Raw genomic sequence first — 25,086 nt, 5'->3', positions numbered from 1 at the left:
ATCCAAAGCCATTATAGTCCAACCAAAAATGAAAATTCTGTAATCATTTACACATCCTTATCTTTTCTTCTATGGAAGACAAGAGATATTAGAAAAAGAGTTTATAAAACAGTTTCTGTTCCTGTTGACTTCCATTGAAAGGACAATACAATGGAAGTTAACAGGAAACGAAACTGTTTGGTTATTAAAGTTTTTCAAAATATATAGCAGAAGAAACAAAATGAACACTTTTAGAATAACATCAGGTTGAGTAAATTATGACAATTTCCATTTTTGGGTGGACTATCTCTTTAATGATTCAAGATTTTTGTCTCATTTGACCAGCAGTGAAATGTATAAATAACATATAAAGTAAACCTGAGCAGTGTAAAAACAGTATATAGGCCTAATAAAACTGAACACAGTAATATTATACAGTCAAGTCAACTTCATTTATAAAGAACTTTTATGCCCTATAAAGCAAAAAGGCAGTAACTGCAGTTTTGGTAAAGCATTAATTATTACAATTTTCATGACATTCAAGGCATCCTTTGTTATGTGACAAAATATCTTATCTTAAATGCGTCTCGTTTTAGAGAAAAATGGTAGTCGTTTGTACAATAACTGAAAAAAGCCCTAGCAAAAGTCATTTTTCTCAGTTCTGCACTCTGCGTAGTTACTGCCTTTTTGCTTTGTATGGCAGAGTATTGTTTCAAAGCAGCTTTACAGTTATAAATACAGCAATATGATGTCCAAAAAAGAGAAAATGTGCAAAATGCATGTTACATGGCATCAACAAGGCAAAGTACTGAGCCCCTAAGAGACGTGATGGTTGAAATAAATGTGGAGATTTTCCCAAGCAAAACTCAGGCGTTCCCTCGCAAATATATTTGCATTCCCACACAAAACCTGTTGTGAGTTCAGACACCTCAAGTTTTATGTCCCGCTGGCAGTGTTTTAGAGCTCTGTACGTTAATGGAGCATCTCATACGTGTTTGAACTTGAACTCAGATGTGAATAAACAAATTTGAACTTCCCAGATCAATAACTCGTGAGTTAAACATTATTAAAACACGACACCTACAATCACGGGAAGCTAGACAACGAGCTACTACAACCCAATTGTCCTCAAAACCAGCTTATATAAATGTGTCTCTAGGCGATTGAGAAACAAATCTGAATAAGGGCAATGTGCAAAACCCAAAACCCTTACGTTATTAAACATATTCAATAGCTTCACTGCAACACTGTACTGTCACCAATTTCAGTTCACACATTACTGCTCTCCTGCTGGTAATACTACAATAGTATAGTTTGATAAACTGCATTTGATGTGTTACAGTGACGTTATTGAATTTTTTTTCATAATATAAATGTGCAAAAGCATAGGACCAGTGGGAGACCATTGATGTGTAAACTGAATTTACAATTGGTGACACAGTATATTATTAATTAACTTCAATGTGAGAAACTTGTGAGTGATACAAGCATGTCCACATTAAAAGAGTCTAGCTTGAGAAAGAAGCTCCTCCTAAGCATCAGTTTTACTCCTCAGACTATGAAAGCACTTATCAGATGGCAGCAGACTGAACAGTCACTTCCGTAGACTTTCTCGGTTAGTATCAAAACGTATTAAAGAGCGGGATATCTCAGTTAACATTCTTCCCTGTCCCTTAAGCGATCATAAAGCAATATTCATTTCTATTAAATTATTTTCAGATAATGATTATAAAGCCAATTACTGGAAACTAAATGATTCTCTTCTTAGTGGAAGAGGCTAAACAGAAAATCCCACAGTTGGCTTTTTTTTTTTTTTAACAAAGTTGTGGTGGAAAATTATTTTAGTGTTAATTGGGAGTTATTTAAATATGAACCAGCAAAATACCTTAGGAAGCTTCATAATATTGCTAAAATTAGAAAATTGGAAGAACAAAGAGTTTTCACAGGCATTTCGGTAATGTCTCAAATATCAGACGTGTTAACAGAGAAGGAAAAACAGAAATGCTTAATCTACAAGAGTGCCTGGATAAGATAAAAAGAAGGCAGAAGAAGCTTTTATAAGGTTTCGGAAACTGGTTAGAAAAAGGGGAACAAAATTACTCAGACTTCTTTAAACTGGATAAGTATCACACAAAGATGAATACCATTAATGAATCAAAAATTGCTCTATAAGTGATGATCAACATTTAATATCTGATTTTTGTTCCTCATTTTATAAAAAAAAAAAAAAAAAAAAAAAAAAACTATTTACCTCAGAATATGCTGACAATGATTCTTTGTTATTCCTTAATTCTCTACATAATAGAGTGCCAAAGTTACGACGTCACTCTGTAGGCCAAAACGCGGAAGTGAGTTAGCATTTTAGCATTATGGTTCCCTCGCTCTTGCTAAATAGCCTGAAATAAGGTCTGTGGTGAACAAAGCCTCTAAATATTTTCACGTTTTGATCTATGACATAGAACACACATTTATAACCTGCTTGTGGTTTTTTAAACTTTATTGTGTCTGATTGTGTTTTTAAAAATCTTTATATAGGCTTCAAATTGTATACATAGTTCCCACATGACGTCACAACATACGGGCATTTGCCGACCCGGCGCCATTGCTTAGGGCAAAACATAAGAAGAAGCAATACGAGTTGAACGAAGTGAAATGAGTTTCGTGCTATAAAGTGAAAATGGTCATCTCCTGCTGAGTCAATGGATGATAAAATCGTGCCGGAGGTTCAGTTAAATCGGGATTTTACACTATACCAGTCATTAGACTCCATATGGATGTGAGAAGACTAAGCTTTTGTCCGAACAACGACGGAGATTATGGCTGGCGAGCATAAACAGGAAAGAAACTCACTCAAAACACGCAAGAATTTGTTTGACAAAAGCACAATGTTGTGTTTTATTGCGAGTGTAAATAAAAGTTAACACGTTGCAGTTTGAATAATGTCCTGTATGAACAAAATGAAGAGGTATTAAAAACATACAAAACAACATTGTTTCCACTGTTTGATCTCACATTCCAGCATTGCAATCTCAGATTATGTCCCTAAAGATCCCGCGTATAATGTAGTTCCTCATTTATTACATTAATTAAATTGCACGCGAGTTATTTATTTTAATATTCATGCACCGAACCATGACGCCCGCAAGTACATGCATATTACAGAAATCACCGGTGACTGGGGAACATAGGAATTAAGTTGTGCAGGCTATGGCTTTTTAATAGACAGATTAGCATCATGCTACTTCGCTATGATGACTTAAGTTACTTTTCCATCGTACACCTCCAGTGATTTCCAGGCTTGGAATTGCTCACATGTGTAAAAACTCCTCACCAATACCAGATAATTGTACACATGAAAATACTGTATCTGAGGCAAAGTTGCATAATCGGTGCTCAGTGCTTCTTTTGTTGATATAAGGATACACACCATTTATGAATGAAATTTTCGCATTGTACCTCTCTGTCTTGTTTTAATAGTCTCTTTATAATCTATTACACTTTGTCTTTTCATGATTTGCATAACAATATAAACAGACATAAATATTTGTTTGTAAAACGACATTCTCTGATAAAACGTTGTAAACGCCTATGGTAAACACAGCGGTTTTGCCCTCAAAGATGGCGTCTCCGGGGAGGTCACGTGACAATTTTTTTGCCTGTGGGAACTATGTATAGGCCTAAATTTTGGATTACCTTGTAAAGATTATCTTGCTAGACAAAAAGTGTAAGGGTCATAACCCTTTGTTAAACACAGATCTTATTTTTTGCGATTTTCCAAAAGTCTATGGAGAAAATGCATCACTTTTCAACCGAGGGAAACCATGCGCCGCTAGCTTCCGGGTTGTCCTACAAAGTGACGTCATCACTCTGGTAAGTCCCGCCCCTTCAGCTTACCCCGCTGGACCTCTTGGTTGAAAAATCGTCAATGCAAGTAAGAGAGAGAAAATAATTATTTTCTAATCCCGTTTGAATTTTGCAATGAATGTGAACATATTGTCTGTGAATTGTTTATATATTTTTTCGTGTAAAGAATGCTACAATTTAGCGGGTAGAATTTTCATACGGTTAGACTTTGTGTGAGAGCACTTTGTGGACTACAACTCTTTCGACGTGTTTGATATACATCACCCCCAATAGCACACGGATCCCGCTAAACATGCCTGTGTCTTTGGTGCACTTCACCGCCTTCTTTCAGGGAGAGGACAATATACTAGTTGAGCGTGGTGAAAACCGTGATTTGTGGAGGGAAAATGTGTTATGCGGCGACGTCACATATGCGACGTGTAGTCTTTCTCGTTATGTCTATTCCACAACTGCTAGCCAAATAATCATACAATATACTGTCAAACTCGTTACATGAGAAATTATATAAAAAAAATTCACAGACAACATATGCTACATTCACGGCACAATTCAAACGGGATCAGAAAATAATTATTTTCTCTCATTCACTTGCATTGACGCTTTTTCAACCTAGAGGTCCACTTGGAGTTTTACGGATGGGTGGGACTTACCAGCTCTATATCCAACCAATAAACTCACCTCGGAATATGGAGTGGTGATGGTGCAGTGGATAAGGCACATGCCTTTGGTGTGAGAGACCCAGGTTCGAATCCACTGTGAGACACAAATGTGTCCCTAAGCAAAACATTTAACCCCTAGTTGCTCCAGAGGCGTGCGACCTCTGACATATCAGTTGTAAGTTGCTTTGCATAAAGCGACAGCTAAATGAATAAATGTAAATGAATGAAGACACCTCAGGTCTTGTGACTTATCCCTGGCAGAAGACTATATCTGCTAAAAGACAACAAGTCACCTGGGACAGATGGTCTATCATCTGAATTTCATCAATTGTTTTCCCAGCAGATTGCACCCTTCTTACTGCAGGTGTTTAATGAAAGTATGATAGCCAAGGCCATACCATGGGGTATGACTCAAGGTTTGATTACTCAAAGATTTGCTTTTATGTTGATAATTGGCATCCAATTTGCCTCTTGAACAATGATTACAAAATTTTGGCCTTGATATTTGCTAGAAGATTTTTTTATTATTATTCTATATTTTTTATATTCTATATTTGATGAAACACTTTCTTCATGCCTAAGAGGTATATCTCCAACAACATTAGATTAGTCTAGATTTAGTTGACTATTCTTTTTCAATTTCAGATGACAATTTTTATATATATATTTTAAGACTTTTTAAGGCTTTTGATACTGTCGCACATAATTTTCTTTATCATTCACTCAAGGTTTTGCTTTGGTGATTTTTTTTATTTTGTTTCTTTTTTTGTGATGCAATAAAACTGTAGTATACTGTACAAATGGCTCAATTAAGCTTAAAAATTAAAATTAAATTAAGGATTGTAAGCAGGTCTCTGGTCGTACGATGTATGACGTCATAGACATTTTAACGCAAACAAGTGATTCTAAAACATCTAGCACCCAGTTATGTGTAATTTCTTTGCATCTTCTTTCGAATACAACATTCAAATTTGTAGACAAAAAATTATATCCTGAGAAAAGTGGATTTTTAGGGGTATTGCTCCATTGACCTCCATTCATTCTATTCTGCACTCGTCCTGTGAGCGCCCTCTTGTGGACCCAGAGTGGAACTGCAACCAGTTCAGAACCCGGAAGTTTTATGTGAGTGAGAATTCTCCATGTAGTTCTCCCAGAGCCCGTCTAACGGGCATTTGACATTCTCCGGTTCTCCCCATATTAAACAGTCTCTGACTTAGGGAAATTCGCAAGTGCGTGTCTAAAAGTGGACTGGGACCTATGACTGGGACGCAGAAGAGATCTCGTTGCATCCGCTTGTCTGATAAAAACGAACTGATGATTATATCTAAGGACTTTTAAGGTAATCAGCTACGACCTAGCAAATTATTTGCATTGTTTGTGTTTTATTTGATTTAGATATCTACATGTTATTATTAGAAGAAGAAAAAAAAATCAGATAGACCTCAATTATTCTCATCAAACTAACGGTCCCGCAACCTGTAAGTTAGGAGTTGAGGAGCCTTAAGTTGGCAAAAAATAAACTGATTCGAACTTCCCGGATGAATAACTCGTGAGCTAAACGTTGTTGCTACACAAATAACACCTCTTTCTCGTCGTAGTAACATAGACAAGCAGCTACAATCTAATTTAACTCGAAACGAGCTTTTCTTCGCACAGTGACAAAATACATTGATAACGTTATATGCGCAGACTGAGAGACAGATCCAAAGTGCAAAACCCGAAAAGCGTTAGCTACTACAAAAACAGTCAACTTCAGTCACACACTAGTGTCACCAAATTCAGTTTACACACAACTGCTGTCCTGCTGGTTATACAACAACACTTATTGGGGTATATCAGGCTGCCTGCCTGTTGATTAGGCTATACTAGTCAAGTCAAGTCACATTTATTTATATAGCGCTTTTCACAATACAGATTGTATCAAAGCAGCTTCACACTGATAACATGAAAGTAGCACAACACAGATCAACAACATTGCTAAACACTAAATAACCCCAACTGAGCAAGCTCAAAGCAAGCCAAAAGCAAGGCGACAGCTACAACACTTATTTTGGAAAAATATATTTTAAATTGTATAGGCCTATATAATTGTAAATTTATCATTTTGATGATTTTTTTATTATGAAAAATCATCAATAACTTCACTGTAATACACAGCAATTGTTACCAAATTCAGTTCACTCATGCTGTGGTGGTTATACTACAACACTTATTTTGGGTAAATGGCTTTTCATATTTTTTACGATTATTATTTATGATAAAATATTTAATAGCTTTACTATAATTCATTATATTGTTGCCAAATTCGGTTCACACATCACTTTTGTCATGATGGTTATACTACAACACTTATTTTGGATAAATATAATTTTGCATAATTGTTATGATTATTATTTATGAAAAAATATTTAATAGCTTCACTGTAATTCATTGTATTGTTGCCCAATTCAATTCACGCATCACTTTTGTCATGATGGTTATACTACAACACTTATTTTGGATAAATATAATTTTGCATAATTTTTATGATTATTATTTATGAAAAAATATTTAATAGCTTCACTGTAATTCATTGTATTGTTGCCTAATTCACAAGTGTGACTGTTCCATTTTGTACAAAATAAACACATTTCAAATCAAACTTCCTGGTTAAAGGTTCTCTGAGCGATCCTGGGTGTTGACGTTCGGAATATTTTCAAACAAATCGGAGGCAAGCTAGACCCTCCCTCCGCCGCATCTCATCTCCTCCCCCTCCCTTCCGTCCTTCCTGAAATAATTGTAAATGTGCATAGTTCTAGCTAATTATATCCTTGTGTGGGTTTGGCGAACATAAAGCGTCAATTTAGAAGAAAAAAAACAATTTAACGTTACCCACCTGTCCAGCAAAAACAGAGCAACCTGACGTCGGACTGGAAGCCCTTCTGCCGCCGAAGTTCTCGCCATCGTTCAAAAGCTTTGCTACCGATGTAAATTCGGAACTTCGCACGTTCTTTATCCGACTCCTTCTTCTTTTTAATTTGTTCTTCAGAACGACGTCTATTTGGTCGTGTGTCGGCCATTTTTCAAACTTCCCTCTGATGCTTCGATCTCCTTCACACACACACACCCTTCATGTGCACGCGCACTAACCCCCCAGACCCACCCTCAAATACTTCTTGCCAGTGATTGGCTGGAACACTGTTAGGTTTCGTGGTCCGGGTGAGACATGATTGTTTTTGTTGCCGTTTGTGGAGTCTGTGGTGTCTACAGAGACCGCGTTTTTTTACAGTGTGTTAGGGGACAGGCAGCTAGCCGATAGTGAGGAGACGTTTGATGTATGTGACAAAAAAATGTTTTGGCCCCACATCGCTTAGAGAACCTTTAAATTTTAAAGGGCTAGACAAATCAACAGGAGACCACATGGCACAAGGAAACAACATGAAAAGCCATGTGCTTATCAAACATGACTAAAACACAAACACATGGCCAGTAAAACAAATCACCAGCCATGTGCACACACAAAACGAGACATGAACATGCAGCTATTGAGAACACTCATAAGTCACGTGTTCAAACAAAACATGACAACATAAAAGCACACAGCCAGTGTAAAACACAAGCTGCGTGCTGCACAAGACAAGACATGAAAGTACATGAAACAAGGCACAGACAAGACAAGACAAAACAGGAGTGTCAGGGCTCTGTCACAAAACCAAGAAATAGACTAGACAGAAGTGACAGAACCCTGACACCTATAGGCCTACGATCAATCCATTTCAAAATGAAATACAAAACCTGTGCCAATTGACAGAGAACAAGTTAATAAAATAGTGAATCGAATTTTTGGTGATAAATAGCATAACAAACGATTTACAAGCAATTTTTAAAAGACCGGTCATTTTTGACCAGGAACACAAAAGGTGTTACAGGGTTTTCAACAAAGCACAAGGGTTAAACTCTGCTTTATTGACTATTTAAGGTGAACTAGTAAGAGTCTTGAAAATGTTCTCTCAGACACAAGCAGTGAGAGTTGAAGATCGACTGTGACAATGGAGACACAAAGGATCCTCATGAGGAGTTTGGCTGTTGTGTTTTTTGCATCTGTGATCTGGACTATAACAGGTAAAGTGCTTGAAACTGTTTATATATTATTCTATCTGATGCAGAATATTGAGGTTTACCTTGTTCTTCTGTCTCAGCAGATGCTCAAAATAAGGATATCACATGCTGTAAAGTCATCTCCAGACAAACTCGAGAACAGTTTCCTGATCCCATCATCGGTTTCAGGGTGTTAAAACATAATAATCAATGTCTGAAGGCCGTCGTGTAAGAATCACAGTTCTTTTCTAAAGAAAACATGTCATGATTAGAGATCAACAGCATCTGATGCTAGATTTCTGTTTTAACTTTTTATTCTCTTTAACAGCTTTAAGACTGAACGAGGAGAGTTCTGCTTTGACAGTAGACTACCATGGGTGGACAAGGAAGCTAAGAAGTTTTTGTAAGTTAAACCCAACAAGTGTGGTGAAACATACCTGACTTTGTAACAACATAATCTTATAAAGTGTTGCAGATTTAGTATACTGCAGTATTCTTGTTTTAACACTGTTTTGTTTTGTTTTACAGCAGAGCTCAAAGAAACAAACGCCTGACTTCCACGCCGCCACCACCACCAGTATCATCCATCAGTAAACGTCTGACTTCCACATCACCACCAGCATCATCCATCAGTAAACGCCTGACTTCCACATCACCACCAGCATCATCTATCAGTAAACTCACTCCTGAACATCTTCCAAATCAACTGTCATTATGAGAACACATTATTAGAAATGTATTTATTAGGATTAACCCCTTGTGATGAATCATTTCGAGGGGGTCTCACCACACAGCATATAACAGTCACTACATTTCAAAAACACAACAAAAATAAAAACGAATCAAAATACAAATTAACAATATACATCAAATCTTGAAATAGTTACGCGTTTTGAAACTATTTTTACAATTTAAGAGATTTCGCTGTTTTATTTAGAAAATATTTAAAGTGATGATGAGCTTGATTATTTGTACCATTCTGTGTAAATTGTTTCTATGTAAGTGATGTGCTTGTGTATGGTTATTCACTAGAGGGTAATTCACTCATAAGAGATTGCGAGTGTGATTTTTGATCTGTAATAATTTGTGTTTATTTTAATAAGGCTTGATTGATCACGACTAGAATTCTGATTTTAGTTTTGGGTTTGTTATTAATTTGTGTATAATGTGTAGCTAAATATTCTTGTTTATAAAGTTTGTCAACTTAATCAAAAAACGTTAACCAAAGAGGCGTAATGCCTATAGGGTTTGTTAGCATTCCCATTCATGTGGCAGATGCTTTCTCCAGGTGATAGGAGTTCTTTAAGAACTCCATTCAAAAATAAAATATGTTTATAAATGTATTGTCTCTCAAATACTGACAATTAGAAAGTCTGCAAACTTAAATTACAGCAGACTGAGAGATTCTGACCTAAACACTACTACCTTGTTCTTCAGTCTCAGCAGATGCTGATCAGAAGGCGGGGACATACTTTACTGAAGTCTCCAGACGAACTCGAGAAGAGTTTCCTGATCCCATCATCGGTTTCAGGATGTCAAAACGTAATAATCAATGTCTGAAGGCCGTCGTGTAAGAATCACAGTTTCTTTTCTAAAGAAAACATGTCATGATTAGAGATCAACAGCATCTGATGCTAGATTTCTATTTTAACTTTTTCATTCTCTTTAACAGCTTTAAGACTGAACGAGGAGAGTTCTGCTTTGACAGGACACAACAATGGGTGAAGGAGGGAGCCAGGCAGTTTCTGTAAGTTAAACCCAACAAGTGTGGTGAAACATACCTGACTTTGTAACAACATAATCTTATAAAGTGTTGCAGATTTAGTATACTGCAGTATTCTTGTATTAACACTGTTTTGTTTTACAGCAGAGCTCAAAGAAACAAAAGCCTGTCTTCCACGTGGTCACAAGCTAAGCTTGGTGACTGGAAATGAATTACATGGACTTGAACACATGCACACATCACTACTTGATTATGCCGGCATTTACCATCTTTTAAATCAGAATGATGTTGTGTAATTGTTTTCCTTATTTGAAATGAGTTTGATATATACGTATATTTGTTTGTTTGCTCCAACATACTGTTCAATTCAATTATTTCTTTTTAGAAGAAAACTTCACAACCAGTTGATTGCAGTCAGAATTACCTTTTATTTCTTGTGGGAATTCCCAAACCTTTGTTTTGGCTGTTGGCCTTCTAGACTCATGCTGCACGATCAAACAGTTTGTCTGATTCAAACAGGTTTTTGTAGCATTAGCATGGCCCTAATTGGACTGATCCATTTGTAGTTTTGTCTGGGGGAGGGGACTAGCAGCTAAATATATTTTTCTTTTTCATTTCCTTTTTTTTTGTTGTTATGTTTTCTTGTGTGTGTGGTTAAGTACCCATGGCTCTACACAGTGTTATTTGTGAATGTTTAATGTTTTATTATTTTTATTTGTGTGTGTAATATTTTGTGTGTTTGATCCCTGCTTGTTTATTTGGTACAGGCCAAGGGTGGGGTTAGCCCATATAAATATGGAGCTATAGAGCTTGTCGAGTGAGTCTTGGTTTGTTAAGGCCAAAGGAAAGACCCTGTTGCAAATTGGGCCAAATTATTTGGTATAGCCATTTTTGCACATTGTTGCAGTTTTGTTTTGTTCAGTTTGTTTGTCTTCCAGTATGTGACCATGTACATTTTTTTTTCCATTTTTGTCATAATAAATCACCTTTTTGGGATCCACTGAACCTTTTTCCAGCTTATTTAAAATTATCCTCTAAGTCCACTGGGGCCATCCATTACACACGCCACCACCAGCATCATCTATCAGTAAACTCCTGAGGATCTTCCCAATCAACTGACAGATCAGGAATTAAGAACATCTAAAAGCAAACTCACGAGAACACATTATTAGAAATGTATTTATTATGATTAACCCCTTGAGATGAATCATCGCGTTTTTGAGGGGATCTCACCACACATCGTATAACAATCATTACATTACAAAAACGAATCAAAATACAAATTAACAATACATCAAATCTTGAAATAGTTATGCGTTTTAAACTATTTTTTTTTTTTCAGTTTAAGAGATTTAGCGGTTTTATTTAGAAAATATTTAAGGCGATGATGAGCTTGATTATATGTTTATTTGTACCATTCTGGGTAAATTGTTTCCATGTAATTGATGTGCTTGTGTATGGTAATTCACTAGAGGCTGTGATTGGTTCTCAAGAATTTTGTATTTTTAAATGATTTACTAACAGTAAAAAAAAGCAAAAGCAACACTTCTTAAAAAAAAGAAAAGTGCATACAAACAAAACTAAAATGAAGAATTAAAACTTTTTTGGATGCATTTGCTTGTGGGTGATGTCTAGGTAATGACTCGAGTATCCTAAATGTTTTAATTCAGTAATTCTATTTTAAGTAATTCAGTTAGGCTATTTTACATGATGTAAAATAAAGTAAAGACAAACATATTTGTCTCTTGTTTTAACTAATTAAATTAAATTAAACTGGACTAGTTACCTCCATACGGATGTTCTAGTTTCAAAATTCTGTTTGGTTTCCATTTGTAATGATCCAGGTAATTTCTGTATCATCTTTAATGTTACAGGAGAGTGTTACGTTTCCTCCTGGATGAACTTTCACTGACGATCCTTCAGCGAGAATCAATGAGATAAGTAAAATCTAGAGATGAAACAACTATCAACACATACTTTACAGCAATAACTTGACAATCTTGACAATTATTCATGTAACAAATGTTTTTTAACAAAAGCAACTTACAAACAACAAATTATCATACAAAAGTAAAAAATAAAAAAAGACACTTGGATTTCATTATAATTTCATACTCGCATATAATTTGTATCGGGATCTTTTTTTCTTTTCTTTTTTGTAGCCATGCATTTACATCTGTGATTTTTTTTTTTTGTGGTAAATATTTGTGTGGATACTACAAGTAAGAGCTAATTCGTGGTTAGCTGTGCATTCAATTATTTTATTGCAAGAAGTGGAGGCAAAGAATAGTGATTAAACTGACTGAAACTACCAGTGCACTAAATGGTTTTAATGCACTCCCAGCCAATCAGAATTGAGTATTCAATATCCATGGTCAATATTTTGCTACAAGCTATTAAATGACGTTGTGATGTCATTGTGTGATATTGCAAACAGAGCTCACCACTCACTCGCCATTATACAGATAATTTGGTAGCGCTTTAGTATACTTAACCATTTGATACCTTACTTACATGCTTGCACTAATCGCAAAGTTACACTCTAACCCCTTATCTTAATCCTCCCCTAATCATACCTCAAGCTCATTGACAGTAAATGTGGGAATTTTCCAGTAACACAGTAATTATTACTGTTAGTTAAGGTCACCTAATATAAAGCGTGACTGATAAGTTTAATGCCAACAAAGGTCACCAAATCCCAGACAGGGACAATTAAACTAATCGACACAGAAATCCAGAAGGCGAGAAGTGAACAATGATGAAATCATCTACAAAACTAAATGTGCATGCAATGGACAGGGAGCAGCCCTGTGGTGATTGGAGACAAACATGGGAGATGAAAAATTCAAATTTATGGTAAATAAAAAGGCAAACTCAAAGTGTTTGAACTATAGCAGAATTTGTAACATAAAATAAAATAACATATAAGGTTTATAAAGAATACACATATTTAGTATAGTGTTCAACACCATTTTTAGTGGTGCTCTTGAAGTAATATTCACATTTACGTATGGATCAAATTGTGGCACATAAATCAACAAAAGCTCAAATCTAGTCCGGAACATGGGCTGGGTCAGGGTGTCTCTTTTGATTCAGGCTAGCAGGCAGCCGTTCAACATTACACTTTTTTTTTGTCTACAGCCTAGCAACCATTTAGAGCACCCTAGTAACCATATAGCAACATAATCCAGCCATAGCTCAGAGTCAGAATATCATAGAGAGATGGATTTGTGCACTGTGGCCCATTATTCTGTACGCAGTCAAGGGGAAAAACCTGTCGATTATGGCATTGTGATATTGAATGTTGCCAGAGTAAACACCTCTCAGTTACTTCAGAAAATGTACCAGTTGTAAATGTAAATGTATCTTTTGCAGCAGCAGTAACAGAACTCAAAGAAATAAACCAGCTGAAACCCATGTGTTCTAGCTCTTGACTTCCACACTGCCACTAACATCATCCATTAGTAACCACTGTAGACTACTGACTCCTGACAAGAAGTCTGAAGTGTATCTAAGTGACTGATTTGTACGAGAAAAAAGGGGAAATGTTGATTGGGAAATGATGATGTGTGCTTGAACAACTGTAATCTGAAACTACAAATAAAGCATGATCAGCAACTACTGATTTTGCTTGTGGTTGATATTTTCGAGTGTGTACAGGCTTTCATAGGGAAAGGTTTTCACTTTTCCTGTGAAAGTGTTGACAAGGTTAATGTCCACTGTCCAGAGTACAAGTATACTTTTCAACTTTTCTGGTCTCCTCCACAACTTTTCAACTTTTCTGGCCATCCTCCAGCATCTGGAAAGTGTATATACCCACAGTCACCATCCGCATCATCAAACCCAGAGTGCAGCCAGCAATCACCCCAAACTACGGGGTTGACTCCAGAGCCTTGTGCAGACAGGGAGTTTGCACCTGCCACGGTAGAGGAGGACCGCACAGACCATCACCCGGAGCCTGAGCTCCAAAGAAAGTCTGTGTGAACCGGCTACATCTGTACCAGTGTGAGTTTAGTTGGAACTGGATACTGAGGATGATGGCTTATCAATTGGAAAACAGAAGTAGTGCTCCCCACCCTGTATCTTCTGTGTTACTATCATCACCACCACTGGTCCTGTCCAACCTTGAATCATCTGTGTCTTCATTACCGCTGGTCCTGCACAATATAAGCTCGGTTTCATCGCCCTGTTTAGAGTCTGAGTTGTCTCCTCCCAAACTCCCTCACCCTTATCAAGATTCAGCCAGTCGTGAGCTTAGAATTATAAGGTTCTATCTCCACTTTTGGTCGAAAATGAGTTTGCCATAATCTGATCCATTATGCGTTTAATAATGCCTGTGTGGTGGTATTTTTTGAAAAAAAAAAAAATAATAATAATAAAAAAAAAAGATTAACCCTTCGGAGTCTTGGGCTATTTTGGCCCTTTTGGAGTACTTTTTTATTTTTTTTAATTTTGTGACATAAACAAATGTTTACCATACCAATTTTTGGTATCATTTTTTTCAGCACAACATCACCTATATGACCAGACAATTAGTTTATCACTTTGATGTACTGCATCAACATACTGGACCCAAAATCACACAAAAAAACACAAAATCCGAATAGAAATATTATAGCTTTTCTACTATAAAAAACACAAACATGCTCAATGAAGCATTTTAAAAGGTTTAAAATGTAAACACAAGTTGTAAATGTCAAAATATACAGGTAAAATTCAGATATAATCAAGCTATATACAAAACAAATATATGATTTACAAAAAAAGCGAGTGTAGCCATAGGCTTTTTATTAATTCATTTTAGCTTTGCCACTTTAAAAAAAAAAAAAAAATTCCACACAAATATACAGAGAGATATTTAAGGCCTAGAGCAGAGTCAGCAGATTCACACATTTTTTTCCGTTTTGTTTTATGACAAAAACCGACAAAGTTATTAGAATAAATGCAACGTCTGTCACATCCCATCTTGCATTCTTTTACGAACGCATCAATATACGCCAGGGCCGGATTCAGCCAGCCCCACTAGGGGGTGCAGGTAGAATATCAGGGGGGGCAGCAAGTCTTTATTTTTTATTTTTTTTTTTTTTTTGGGGGGGGGGGGGGGTGTATCATTTCACAATATATATAAAAAATATATATTGTGAAATGAAAAAATCCTATATCGTCCAGCCCTAATCTATCAGCTCCTTTGATCCATTTGATTTTATGTTGGATGCCCTTCCTGACACTACCCTCTGCATTTACCCGGGCTTGGGACCGGCACAAATAGGACACTGTCTTGTGCGCTGTTGAGGCTGCATTTATCTTTCTTTTTTTCTTTCTTTTTTTTTTGTCATCTGTCTGTCTGTCTGTCTTGTCTGTCTGTCTGTCTGTCTGTCGGTCTGTGTGTCCTTTCGTTTTTTATTTCAATCTTTTTTATTTATTTTGGGTTTTTTTGTTTGTTTGTTTGTTTTAATTTCTTTAGCTCTGTACACAGCTTATATCAGGGCCGGATTCAGCCAGCCCCACTAGGGGGTGCAGGTAGAATATCAGGGGGGGCAGCAAGTCTTTATTTTTTATTTTTTATTTTTTTTGGGGGGGGGGGGGGGTGTATCATTTCACAATATATATAAAAAATATATATTGTGAAATGAAAAAATCCTATATCGTCCAGCCCTAATCTATCAGCTCCTTTGATCCATTTGATTTTATGTTGGATGCCCTTCCTGACACTACCCTCTGCATTTACCCGGGCTTGGGACCGGCACAAATAGGACACTGTCTTGTGCGCTGTTGAGGCTGCATTTATCTTTCTTTTTTTCTTTCTTTTTTTTTTGTCATCTGTCTGTCTGTCTGTCTTGTCTGTCTGTCTGTCTGTCTGTCGGTCTGTGTGTCCTTTCGTTTTTTATTTCAATCTTTTTTATTTATTTTGGGTTTTTTTGTTTGTTTGTTTGTTTTAATTTCTTTAGCTCTGTACACAGCTTATATCAGGGCCGGATTCAGCCAGCCCCACTAGGGGGTGCAGGTAGAATATCAGGGGGGGCAGCAAGTCTTTATTTTTTATTTTTTATTTTTTTTTGGGGGGGGGGGGGGGGTGTATCATTTCACAATATATATAAAAAATATATATTGTGAAATGAAAAAATCCTATATCGTCCAGCCCTAATCTATCAGCTCCTTTGATCCATTTGATTTTATGTTGGATGCCCTTCCTGACACTACCCTCTGCATTTACCCGGGCTTGGGACCGGCACAAATAGGACACTGTCTTGTGCGCTGTTGAGGCTGCATTTATCTTTCTTTTTTTCTTTCTTTTTTTTTTGTCATCTGTCTGTCTGTCTGTCTTGTCTGTCTGTCTGTCTGTCTGTCTGTCTGTCTGTCTGTCTGTGTGTCCTTTCGTTTTTTATTTCAATCTTTTTTATTTATTTTGGGTTTTTTTGTTTGTTTGTTTGTTTTAATTTCTTTAGCTCTGTACACAGCTTATATCAGTCATTAGCATCAGTCGTCTGCTTTTCTGTGCAAAAGTCCTAACAAATGCGTCCATCCATATCTAGACCTGTTGTTATGGGGTCTCGTGCTCTTTGAGAGATCAAAATTAAGAGCTTCAACCCATGAACTGCTCCTTAAACAAAGATAAAGCACTGACAATATCATGACAATAAAGAGGGCTCAAACATTAAGGGCTCAAACATTATGAGAGTCTCAGTCTACACATTACATTATCAATGGTGTTTTAGGATGCCAAACAATTATTATAATAATGTAATAACGATTTAAATATAATTATTTCTATGACGTAAAATCCATATATAGCCTATTATTTAGGCTACTATATGAAAATGTATATTTTAAATGTGTAGGCTATTTTAGTCTGCATTACACTATAATATAGGAAAATTAAAATACTTTTGTCCTTATTTCTACACTTGCAAGAAATAAACCTTAAACTTGTATTTAGGGGGAAACAAACACCAGCTGATCGCGTGAGCAAAGTGCACACGTTTGCAAACAGAATGCATATTCTTAAAGTCTTGTGCTCTTTTATGAAAACAAAAAGCCATATCATGGTTTCGATTTTAGTTCATTGGCAAAATATAACGCTAGAGACCTTCATGTTAGTTCATACATTTTAAGCAGTGGTGTAGTCTACGTGATACGCACACTCTCATAAAGGATGTGTTAATTAATGACACATTTTTTGTGTTATTGCTATTCTAACACATTTTGTGTGATTTTAAGTTGATCATGTGTAAAAAAAAAAAGAATTAGAGAGAGAGAAACAACACAGTGTGTCCAACACAATATGTGTTAACTATCATCCAATCACATTGCTGCAACGTCACTCTTCGCCTCAGGAAGCAAGTTCGCGCCCATTTTCCATCGATGGATGACTCGATGCACACGTCAGGTAATTCTATTGATTTTTTATTAGAAATTGTTAAATATAAATTGACAAATGTATTGTATTATTTGTTGTTGTGTTTTTAGACGGTAAAATGTGCATTTAGTTGGCGACCTCTACAGTTTACCGTTATTTTCCGATGACGCGAGAGGCTTGAACTTGAGCAAGGCGCGAACGGCATCTGATAGTAAACGTTAGTGCTTCACAAATGATTTTTATTTCGCCTCATAGACTTTGGTATTGTCCCTCACTTTCTAGAGAGAACTCATTTTTAACGATTGTTTTTTCTTTGTTTTATTTGTTGCAAATGGCATCTGATAAAACGCTGCTAACGAGTTTGACAAACTAACGTTACTGTTAACTTGCTAGTGCGAACGTCCCCACTTTCATCTGTCGCCTCTTTTTATCAATCAACAGAATTTATTGATGTTTAGTTAAATGTATACTATTAAGATTAACATGATTTATCTAGGTAAAGTTGAAAATTTGATTAACTAACGTTAGTACGTTACGTCATTGACACAAATTGTGTAATAATAACACATTGGTGTGTAAAATTATCAAGAATAACACATTGTTTAGTTAAAAGTAACACAAAATGTGTTGTCCTCAACACAAGTTTGAAAGTGCATTGTAATAGAGGGTTTTCACCGACGTCACGTTCTGGGAGGTAACCCGGATGAGCGGCCATTACGGAGGCACTCGGATGTAAACAACAGCATGGATTGCACTGTTCATCTACTACAGAACACATTGTTTCACATACAAAATACAGAAAAAAACACGTGGTGTGTGCGAAATAATATAGAGAAGGACTTATCAAGCAGGAGAGAGCGCAAAATTTTGATAAACTAAAGGTAATATCAATATGTGTAAAGGTCCGAACGAGCTAGTTTTTCTAGCCCGTAACGTTACTGCAATTCTTTCTATTTCTTATCCAGCTACGTTTAGATTGTCAGTCCAAAAAGCACATGAAATCCGTTTCAAGCTACATCGATTCAAATATCAGGACATATGCCTCTGTCTCAATGATCGGATTTCGCGTGTTAACTTATGTGACTCTTGTGATTATTATGCTAGCTTGATGTTTTATGCTAATAAGTAGATATTCTTCGTTCTTACACTGCTTGTTAACTACTCTTTTACATTATTAAAGTGAATACTATGCTTAATCAGTATATGTAACATTATATAAAACAGATTGGTGTTTTTGTTTGCCCCTTTGCAGCTTCAAATGGAGGACACTCCGAAAACACTAGTGACTGTACTACTTGATGAAAAGGAGATATGCAAAAAATTGCAGCATCTCAACAGTGCAGCAAAAATAATTGATGCTTCCAAATGTCTCCTCCCCTGTGCTGCAGAGTACCACCGGATTTTAAAATTTAACACTGATTTTAATGAATTTATTGACACTGACCTAACTGAGAAAGTGGAAGCCTTGGACAAGTTTCAAGTTTTTTTTAAGTCGATTAAGAGAAGTGGATCAAATGCATTGGTATGTAATTTCACTTTTCAGTAACTTAACTTCTAATACATTACCTGTGTGTCATGCATACAGATTCCAGTATTATTGTACTTTTCTTAAGCATTAAAAAAGTAATATTGCTTTTCAATTTTGAGCATGAAACCATTCAAGTGGCATTTCCATTCAAACATAGTGTGGGATGATGATGTTTTGCATGGTAGAGAATAGTAGCAATTGAAAACTTGTATCATCATCTACCATATAATGCTTCAGCATTTCCCTACAGTATTACACATCAAACTTTTGTGTTTCATTGTATTCCTGATTTAGAAATAGACAACTTTTAAAATTCAACTTATCCATTGGTAAAAGATTACTTTAACCTTTTTGTACATAACAAGAATATATGCAGTTTCATTGTATTTCATATATTTTTTTTGAACTTCTTGGTACATTAGTTGTCCTTTGAGGATGAAAAATTGGATGCAGATGCTGCCAGTCCAAGTCATCAAGAGAATGTATGTTAATGGAGGACTTTCATATACATAATTTCAAGTAATATACTTGAACATATTTTAACTGGCTTTTTTTTTTTTTTTTTTGGAAGGTTACACCAAAGAACACGAATGAAGCTGGTCCAAGTAGTCAACAGAAGGTTTGTATATATAATGGTTTGTATATATAAATGAATACAGAATTTTTTGCGCATTCCACAGAAACTAACAGTCTGTACACATGTACCGTACATCTGTACATTTTGCCTGTAAATGTTGACTGTCTGTATTAATGGGTGAATCATTCATCAGTTCATTTAAAACTGCTGATTCATTCAGAGCAATACATATGATTGACTTGGATTAACTGAATCACTAACTCATCTAATAAGAACTACTTTGTGCTTTTCATATTTCCAGCATCAACAACATAGTATACTTGATGTAGACACAATGCGAGCACTACTTGAAAGCAAAGGTCTGAGTATATTTAAGGATTATGAAGCTTCAGGAATGCTTTCAGAGACATCAAGAAAGCTCCTTGTGAAGATAGGAGTCAGTGGGCTGGTGGAACAAAGTGGATTGTAAGTTTACTGTTGAGAAATTGATTACAACACCTGTGAATGTGATGACATATAAAGATGTTAAATACTTTGAAAACACACTGATTACTTTTAAAGGTGCCCTAAAATGTGAAATTGAATTTATTTTGGCATAGTTACATAACAAGAGTTAAGTACATGGACATGACATACAGAGAGTCTCAAACACCATTGTTTTCTCCTTCTTACTTAAATCTCGTTTTTGAAAAACAGGCGAATCTCCACATAATACCTCAAAATCGTTCAATACTGTTTATGCATAAGTAAGTCAAGCCAGGGACTTCACATCGTTTCTTTTAGAAGGATGAACAAAATAATAATAATTGTGAATAAATTATATACAAAAAGCGATCAATATCTTTCCACACAGCGCGAGTTTATCTGGACACTTGCCAAACTCGTTATGAATTCAATGACGCACGTTACACTGCACAACGAAGCTCTAACTGTATTTAAATGATCGTGTTTGCATTGGTGAAAAAGCATTAGACTAGAGAGCGCAGAAACTGCATTGCAATGATAAAATCTTCATCCTCGTGATCGACAGACTGTCCTCTGCTTGCTCAACACAGCAACATTTTATGTGATGGGAATAGATCTAAATACTTCAAAAACATCTCACGATTCGTTAATCTCGATGGCTGTAATAGTAAAAACCTATAATAGCTGTAGTAAAATTATTCGAGAGAGTTTCACATGTAATACATAGCTATTTCATATGCAATCATGTCAGCCAATCACAGCAGAGGCCGGTTACGCACAGCAGACACGCCCCTTCAAACAGAGTGTTTAGATCAGAGGCTAAAATCAGGCTAGGAAAAATGCCTTATTTCTAAATGACTATTTTTGATCTAAAAAGCATACTAACATAATAAGGGCAACCTAGGAGACATTATAAAATATTTTTAAAAACCATTATAGGGCACCTTTAATAATTTGAACATACTTCGGGAAAAAACTCAGAAAATTACTGAATTTTGTTCCTGAATTTTATTTTAATGTATTATGCATGAGTTGAATTGGGTAATTCTTCCATACTATGTCTTTATTTTGCTTATAGTTACCCTTCTAATGAAGAGAAACGGATGTTGGCACAAAGTATGGTAACGCTGTTTCCTTCTCTGAAGATCAAGATGGGAGAAGAGAATGAAGGATTTGTAAGTTGCTAAGTGTCGTATGTTAATTCGTTTACAGGATACAATTTTTTAAAGGATACAGGTTTTATTTTTTAAATTAGTTGCATGACACCAAAAGTACATACACTCTGCTGGTTTGCTCATCATACATGGGTTCTTGTAAAAGTTGTAATTGTTATCCTCCCCCTTTCATCCAGGAACATTTCTATGACCCAGTTTCCCACAGTGGATTTATTGAGATGAGACTTCGGAATCTACGGAGGAAACTTCATGATGATCAGCGTCGCTACCAGCGCAAACGTAGTCGAATCAGTGATTCCTCTGGAGTGTCTATAACTTTGGAAATAACTGCTGAAGGGGAGGAGGACTCCTCTCGGGAGTGGACGACTGTGATCAAAAGGATGAAACCATCTCCAGAAAACCTCAATACCATCAAATCTGGCATGGAGAAAACGTACAATAATCGCAGATTATGGGTCGCAAACAAGTCTCCAACAGTGAAAGAGATTTTTGAACAATATCCTCGATTTGTAGACATGCCATACTTGGTAAGGACTTGTGTTTTGCTTGGCTTTTCCTTATAGCTATAGGTATGAATAGACTTGTCAAGGGACATGGCTGGTAAATACTAATTTTTTTGTTTTGTTTTTTTATACTAGTATTGCATAAAGATTTTTCCATAAGATTCCATAAGATTTTCAGTCTTAAGGTGAAAAATTAATCTATGCAATTAATCCCCACCACTTATTTTTCTTCATTCAGTTTAGTTAAAATCATAATACTGCTATATACATAATACTATATATATAATTATATATATATATATATAAGACTCAATATTTGTGAAGCAAACACATTAGTTTTGTAATTGTGCATTCTATCCTGTGTTGTAGCTTGACACTGAGTTTGGAAGAATGTTTCCTGGGAAGGTTGACCTCTTTCTTCGCAAATGGGAAGGAAACATTGTTCCAAAATTGCTAAAGATTTCGACAGTGAAAAACCCTCTGGTCATGCCAACTGACAATGAGAGTGAAGGTAGGCTACTTTGTTCGTTCTGTCAAAATGTTGTCTTTCTTTCAGTGGACACCATTACTTTTAGTAGTTTAGATAGTTTAAATTCAGCCATTATACCAACCATGAAAAATGTCATTATGTTTTGTGTTTTTCCATCATGCTACAGATTCATGTTACAGAGCTCTTCAAACTCTTATTACGTTGCTTCCCCCTACTGCGTCAGGAAGGAGCAAAGGATGGGCCAAATGCAGTACAAAGTCAGCCCTTGCTTATCTTTTGGACATTAAGCCAGTAAGCAAATTAATTGTCCTTTTATGTTAGCTTTATTTTTGTTTTTCGGTTTTCTGTACAAGCACTTTGTGATGTTATTAAATTATAAGACCGATTTACATAAAACTACACTGTTTTAATTTTTTGTTTAGGCATGCATTTTTGCAAATGTTTTTGAATTCATTTTTTCCAAGTGTCTTAAGGTTATTTGTGTATTTTCATTTTATTTATTACCGAATGGGCATTAGGATCCAGGGGAGGATATTTTTGCTGGTCACAGTAGTGACTGTTTAGTTTATCATGGTGGGGTGTGTTTCCCGTACAACAACGTAACTCGCTGCTTCACAACCATAGTACAATGCATCTTGAAGAAATCAACTAGCTATTCACGACTGTTTCCAAAAACCATATTGTCGCAAACTGGTCGTTTAACCATGTTGGTTTATGATGTCACACACGTGGTGGAGTAATAACTTCCTTTAAACTTCCTTTAAACTGTTGAAATCGAATTAATGTCATATGTTTTGATATAAATTACAGACATGATATCTGAGGACTATTTCTCATATTTCTGATCCTTCTGATTTGTCGGTGTATTTTTCCTTTTTACATTTTAGGCTAATTCTCAAATTCAGATTGTGTTGGGGGAGCAGGATTATCAGGCAATTTTAATCTGACACTTAAACTGGAAATATTTAATTTTGTCTGACATTTAATTTCTTTCCCAGCCAATGTCCGGTAATTACCAGACATCGGAAACCCTGATTTACACAAAGAAAATGAGATACACAAATGTTTACGACATTTACTTTTGGACTTTACTTAAGTTTCGCTGCACAATGTCTAGTCAGCACTTATAACCTCTCAGATCTGGCAGTACAAGTTCAAATCCTAGTGTCTGACTTTTGCAGTATTCCTGTTGCAAAAAATTTATTTTATAAAATGTACTTCTATTTTACAGGCTGGAACCAGCATCTCCAGTCTCTTGGATACGTCTATGGTGGAGAGCCATCAACCCCGCATTGTCTGCATAGGAGCTCCAAGTTCTACAGCACAATATATCATCGTGGCTGAGAATGACAAAGTCACCATTCCACTTGAGGATAACAGTCTGACGTGTGCCATCGACAAGCTGTTTAAAATGTATTGGGTTTGCAATGTAGAATATCCTGCCCAACTCACATCTGTCTTCAATTTCTTTGAAAATGTATATGACATTCCTTTCACTGGTGGGAAGAGATCTAAAGTTGTGGAGCTTATTTCAAAGCTTCAAGCACTTTCCTAAATGGTACCGCCATGTACATATGTCCGAAGTGCAAAAAATCAACTTCAAAAGACATCCGGAAACTTTTAAGTCATCTTAGGCATGTCCATGCACTCTCTGATGGACAGGATTATACAATTGTTTGTAGTCAGAACAACTGTCAACGAACATACCATAACTTCAATTCTTATGCTAAACATCTAAATCGAGAACATGCTCAAGCTGCAAACCCAGTACATTCAGAACAAGATTCTGACACTAGCATGAGTGAGAACTTCTCATCTGCATCTTGCTCTGCTGCATCTTGCTCTCCTGCTGTTGATGTTCTAGAGACTTATTTTGATGGCTCCAGTAATTGCAGCACTTCTGACTTCCAAAGCTGTGCAGCAGCATTTGTTGCAAAAATGTACTCCTCTTCAAATTGTACCCTGACCGATGTGCAAAGAAGCATCACATGCACAAAAGAACTTCTCTGTGAAACTCTGGACTGTTTACAAGAGAGAACCACATCTCTGCTTAATCGTTACTCTGTTCCCAATGATGAATTGCAGACTTTGATGAAAGATTTTGAAAGAGGACGAAATATGTTTGAGGAAGTTGATACCCCCTACAAAATGACCAAGTATTTTGCTGAAAACCACTCTTTTGTCAAGCCAACAGAAATCTTCCTTGGAAACAGAGGTGACACTGCAAGAAAGCAAGGTAAATTAACTCAAGTGTTAATAGCAGATACATGTCAATACATATCTATTATTGATACCCTGAAGTTTCTTTTTGACAATGAACAAATGCAAAAGCTCTTTGTGGATTCAACTGAAAGTGATGGTAAATTGCGTGACTACTGTGATGGCTCACATTTTAAAAATCACAAATTGTACAGTAGATTTCCTCAAGCTTTACAAATTCAACTTTATTTTGATGATTTTGAAACAACAAATCCTTTAGGCTCTAAAACCAAAGTTCACAAAATGGGAGCAGTTTATTTTTGTTTGAGGAATTTACCTTCTAGATTTAACTCATCTCTTGAAAACATCCATCTATGTTTGCTTTTTAATTCCATTGACAGAGAAGTTTATGGTTTCAACAAAATATTTGAGCCATTGTTGGATGATATTAAACTTCTTGAAACCAGAGGGTTAGAAGTTCAGGTAAATG

General features: G+C 36.0%; 2 protein-coding genes across 8 annotated transcripts; both read left to right on the top strand.

Moving 5' to 3' along the window:
• The first annotated feature begins 5,602 nt into the window (after positions 1 to 5,602).
• LOC148969614 (uncharacterized) lies at positions 5,603 to 11,915 on the top strand. Of its 5 annotated transcripts, none has more exons than XM_089125919.1 (8): positions 5,603 to 5,841; positions 8,496 to 8,603; positions 8,675 to 8,807; positions 8,908 to 8,982; positions 9,108 to 9,253; positions 10,017 to 10,149; positions 10,252 to 10,326; positions 10,447 to 11,915. In XM_089125919.1, exons 2-8 carry the CDS (start codon positions 8,531 to 8,533, stop codon positions 10,511 to 10,513), a joined length of 702 nt encoding a protein of 233 aa, XP_088982045.1. In that variant the 5' UTR covers positions 5,603 to 5,841; positions 8,496 to 8,530; the 3' UTR covers positions 10,514 to 11,915. The 5 variants fall into 5 exon arrangements, with proteins under 5 accessions (XP_088982045.1, XP_088982046.1, XP_088982048.1 ...); XM_089125920.1 differs by having other exon boundaries at positions 5,604 to 5,841; positions 8,461 to 8,603; positions 10,450 to 11,915; XM_089125922.1 differs by having other exon boundaries at positions 5,605 to 5,841; positions 8,461 to 8,603; positions 8,684 to 8,807.
• Positions 11,916 to 17,607: 5,692 nt separating this feature from the next.
• On the top strand, positions 17,608 to 24,690 carry LOC148969613 (uncharacterized). Of its 3 annotated transcripts, none has more exons than XM_089125915.1 (10): positions 17,608 to 17,689; positions 18,912 to 19,181; positions 19,610 to 19,669; positions 19,759 to 19,806; positions 20,066 to 20,229; positions 21,308 to 21,404; positions 21,581 to 21,931; positions 22,277 to 22,418; positions 22,564 to 22,688; positions 23,629 to 24,690. In XM_089125915.1, exons 1-10 carry the CDS (start codon positions 17,669 to 17,671, stop codon positions 23,950 to 23,952), a joined length of 1,602 nt encoding a protein of 533 aa, XP_088982041.1. In that variant the 5' UTR covers positions 17,608 to 17,668; the 3' UTR covers positions 23,953 to 24,690. The 3 variants fall into 3 exon arrangements, with proteins under 3 accessions (XP_088982041.1, XP_088982042.1, XP_088982043.1); XM_089125916.1 differs by lacking the exon at positions 17,608 to 17,689 and adding an exon at positions 18,367 to 18,540; XM_089125917.1 differs by lacking the exon at positions 17,608 to 17,689 and adding an exon at positions 18,375 to 18,471.
• The last annotated feature ends 396 nt before the right edge of the window (positions 24,691 to 25,086 follow it).

Source organism: Pimephales promelas, chromosome 22, assembly GCF_988280905.1.
Source record: "Pimephales promelas chromosome 22, fPimPro1.hap1.1, whole genome shotgun sequence".
In the NCBI taxonomy this organism is placed as follows: Eukaryota; Metazoa; Chordata; class Actinopteri; order Cypriniformes; family Leuciscidae; genus Pimephales; species Pimephales promelas.
This window is presented reverse-complemented; position numbering and strand designations above follow the sequence as displayed.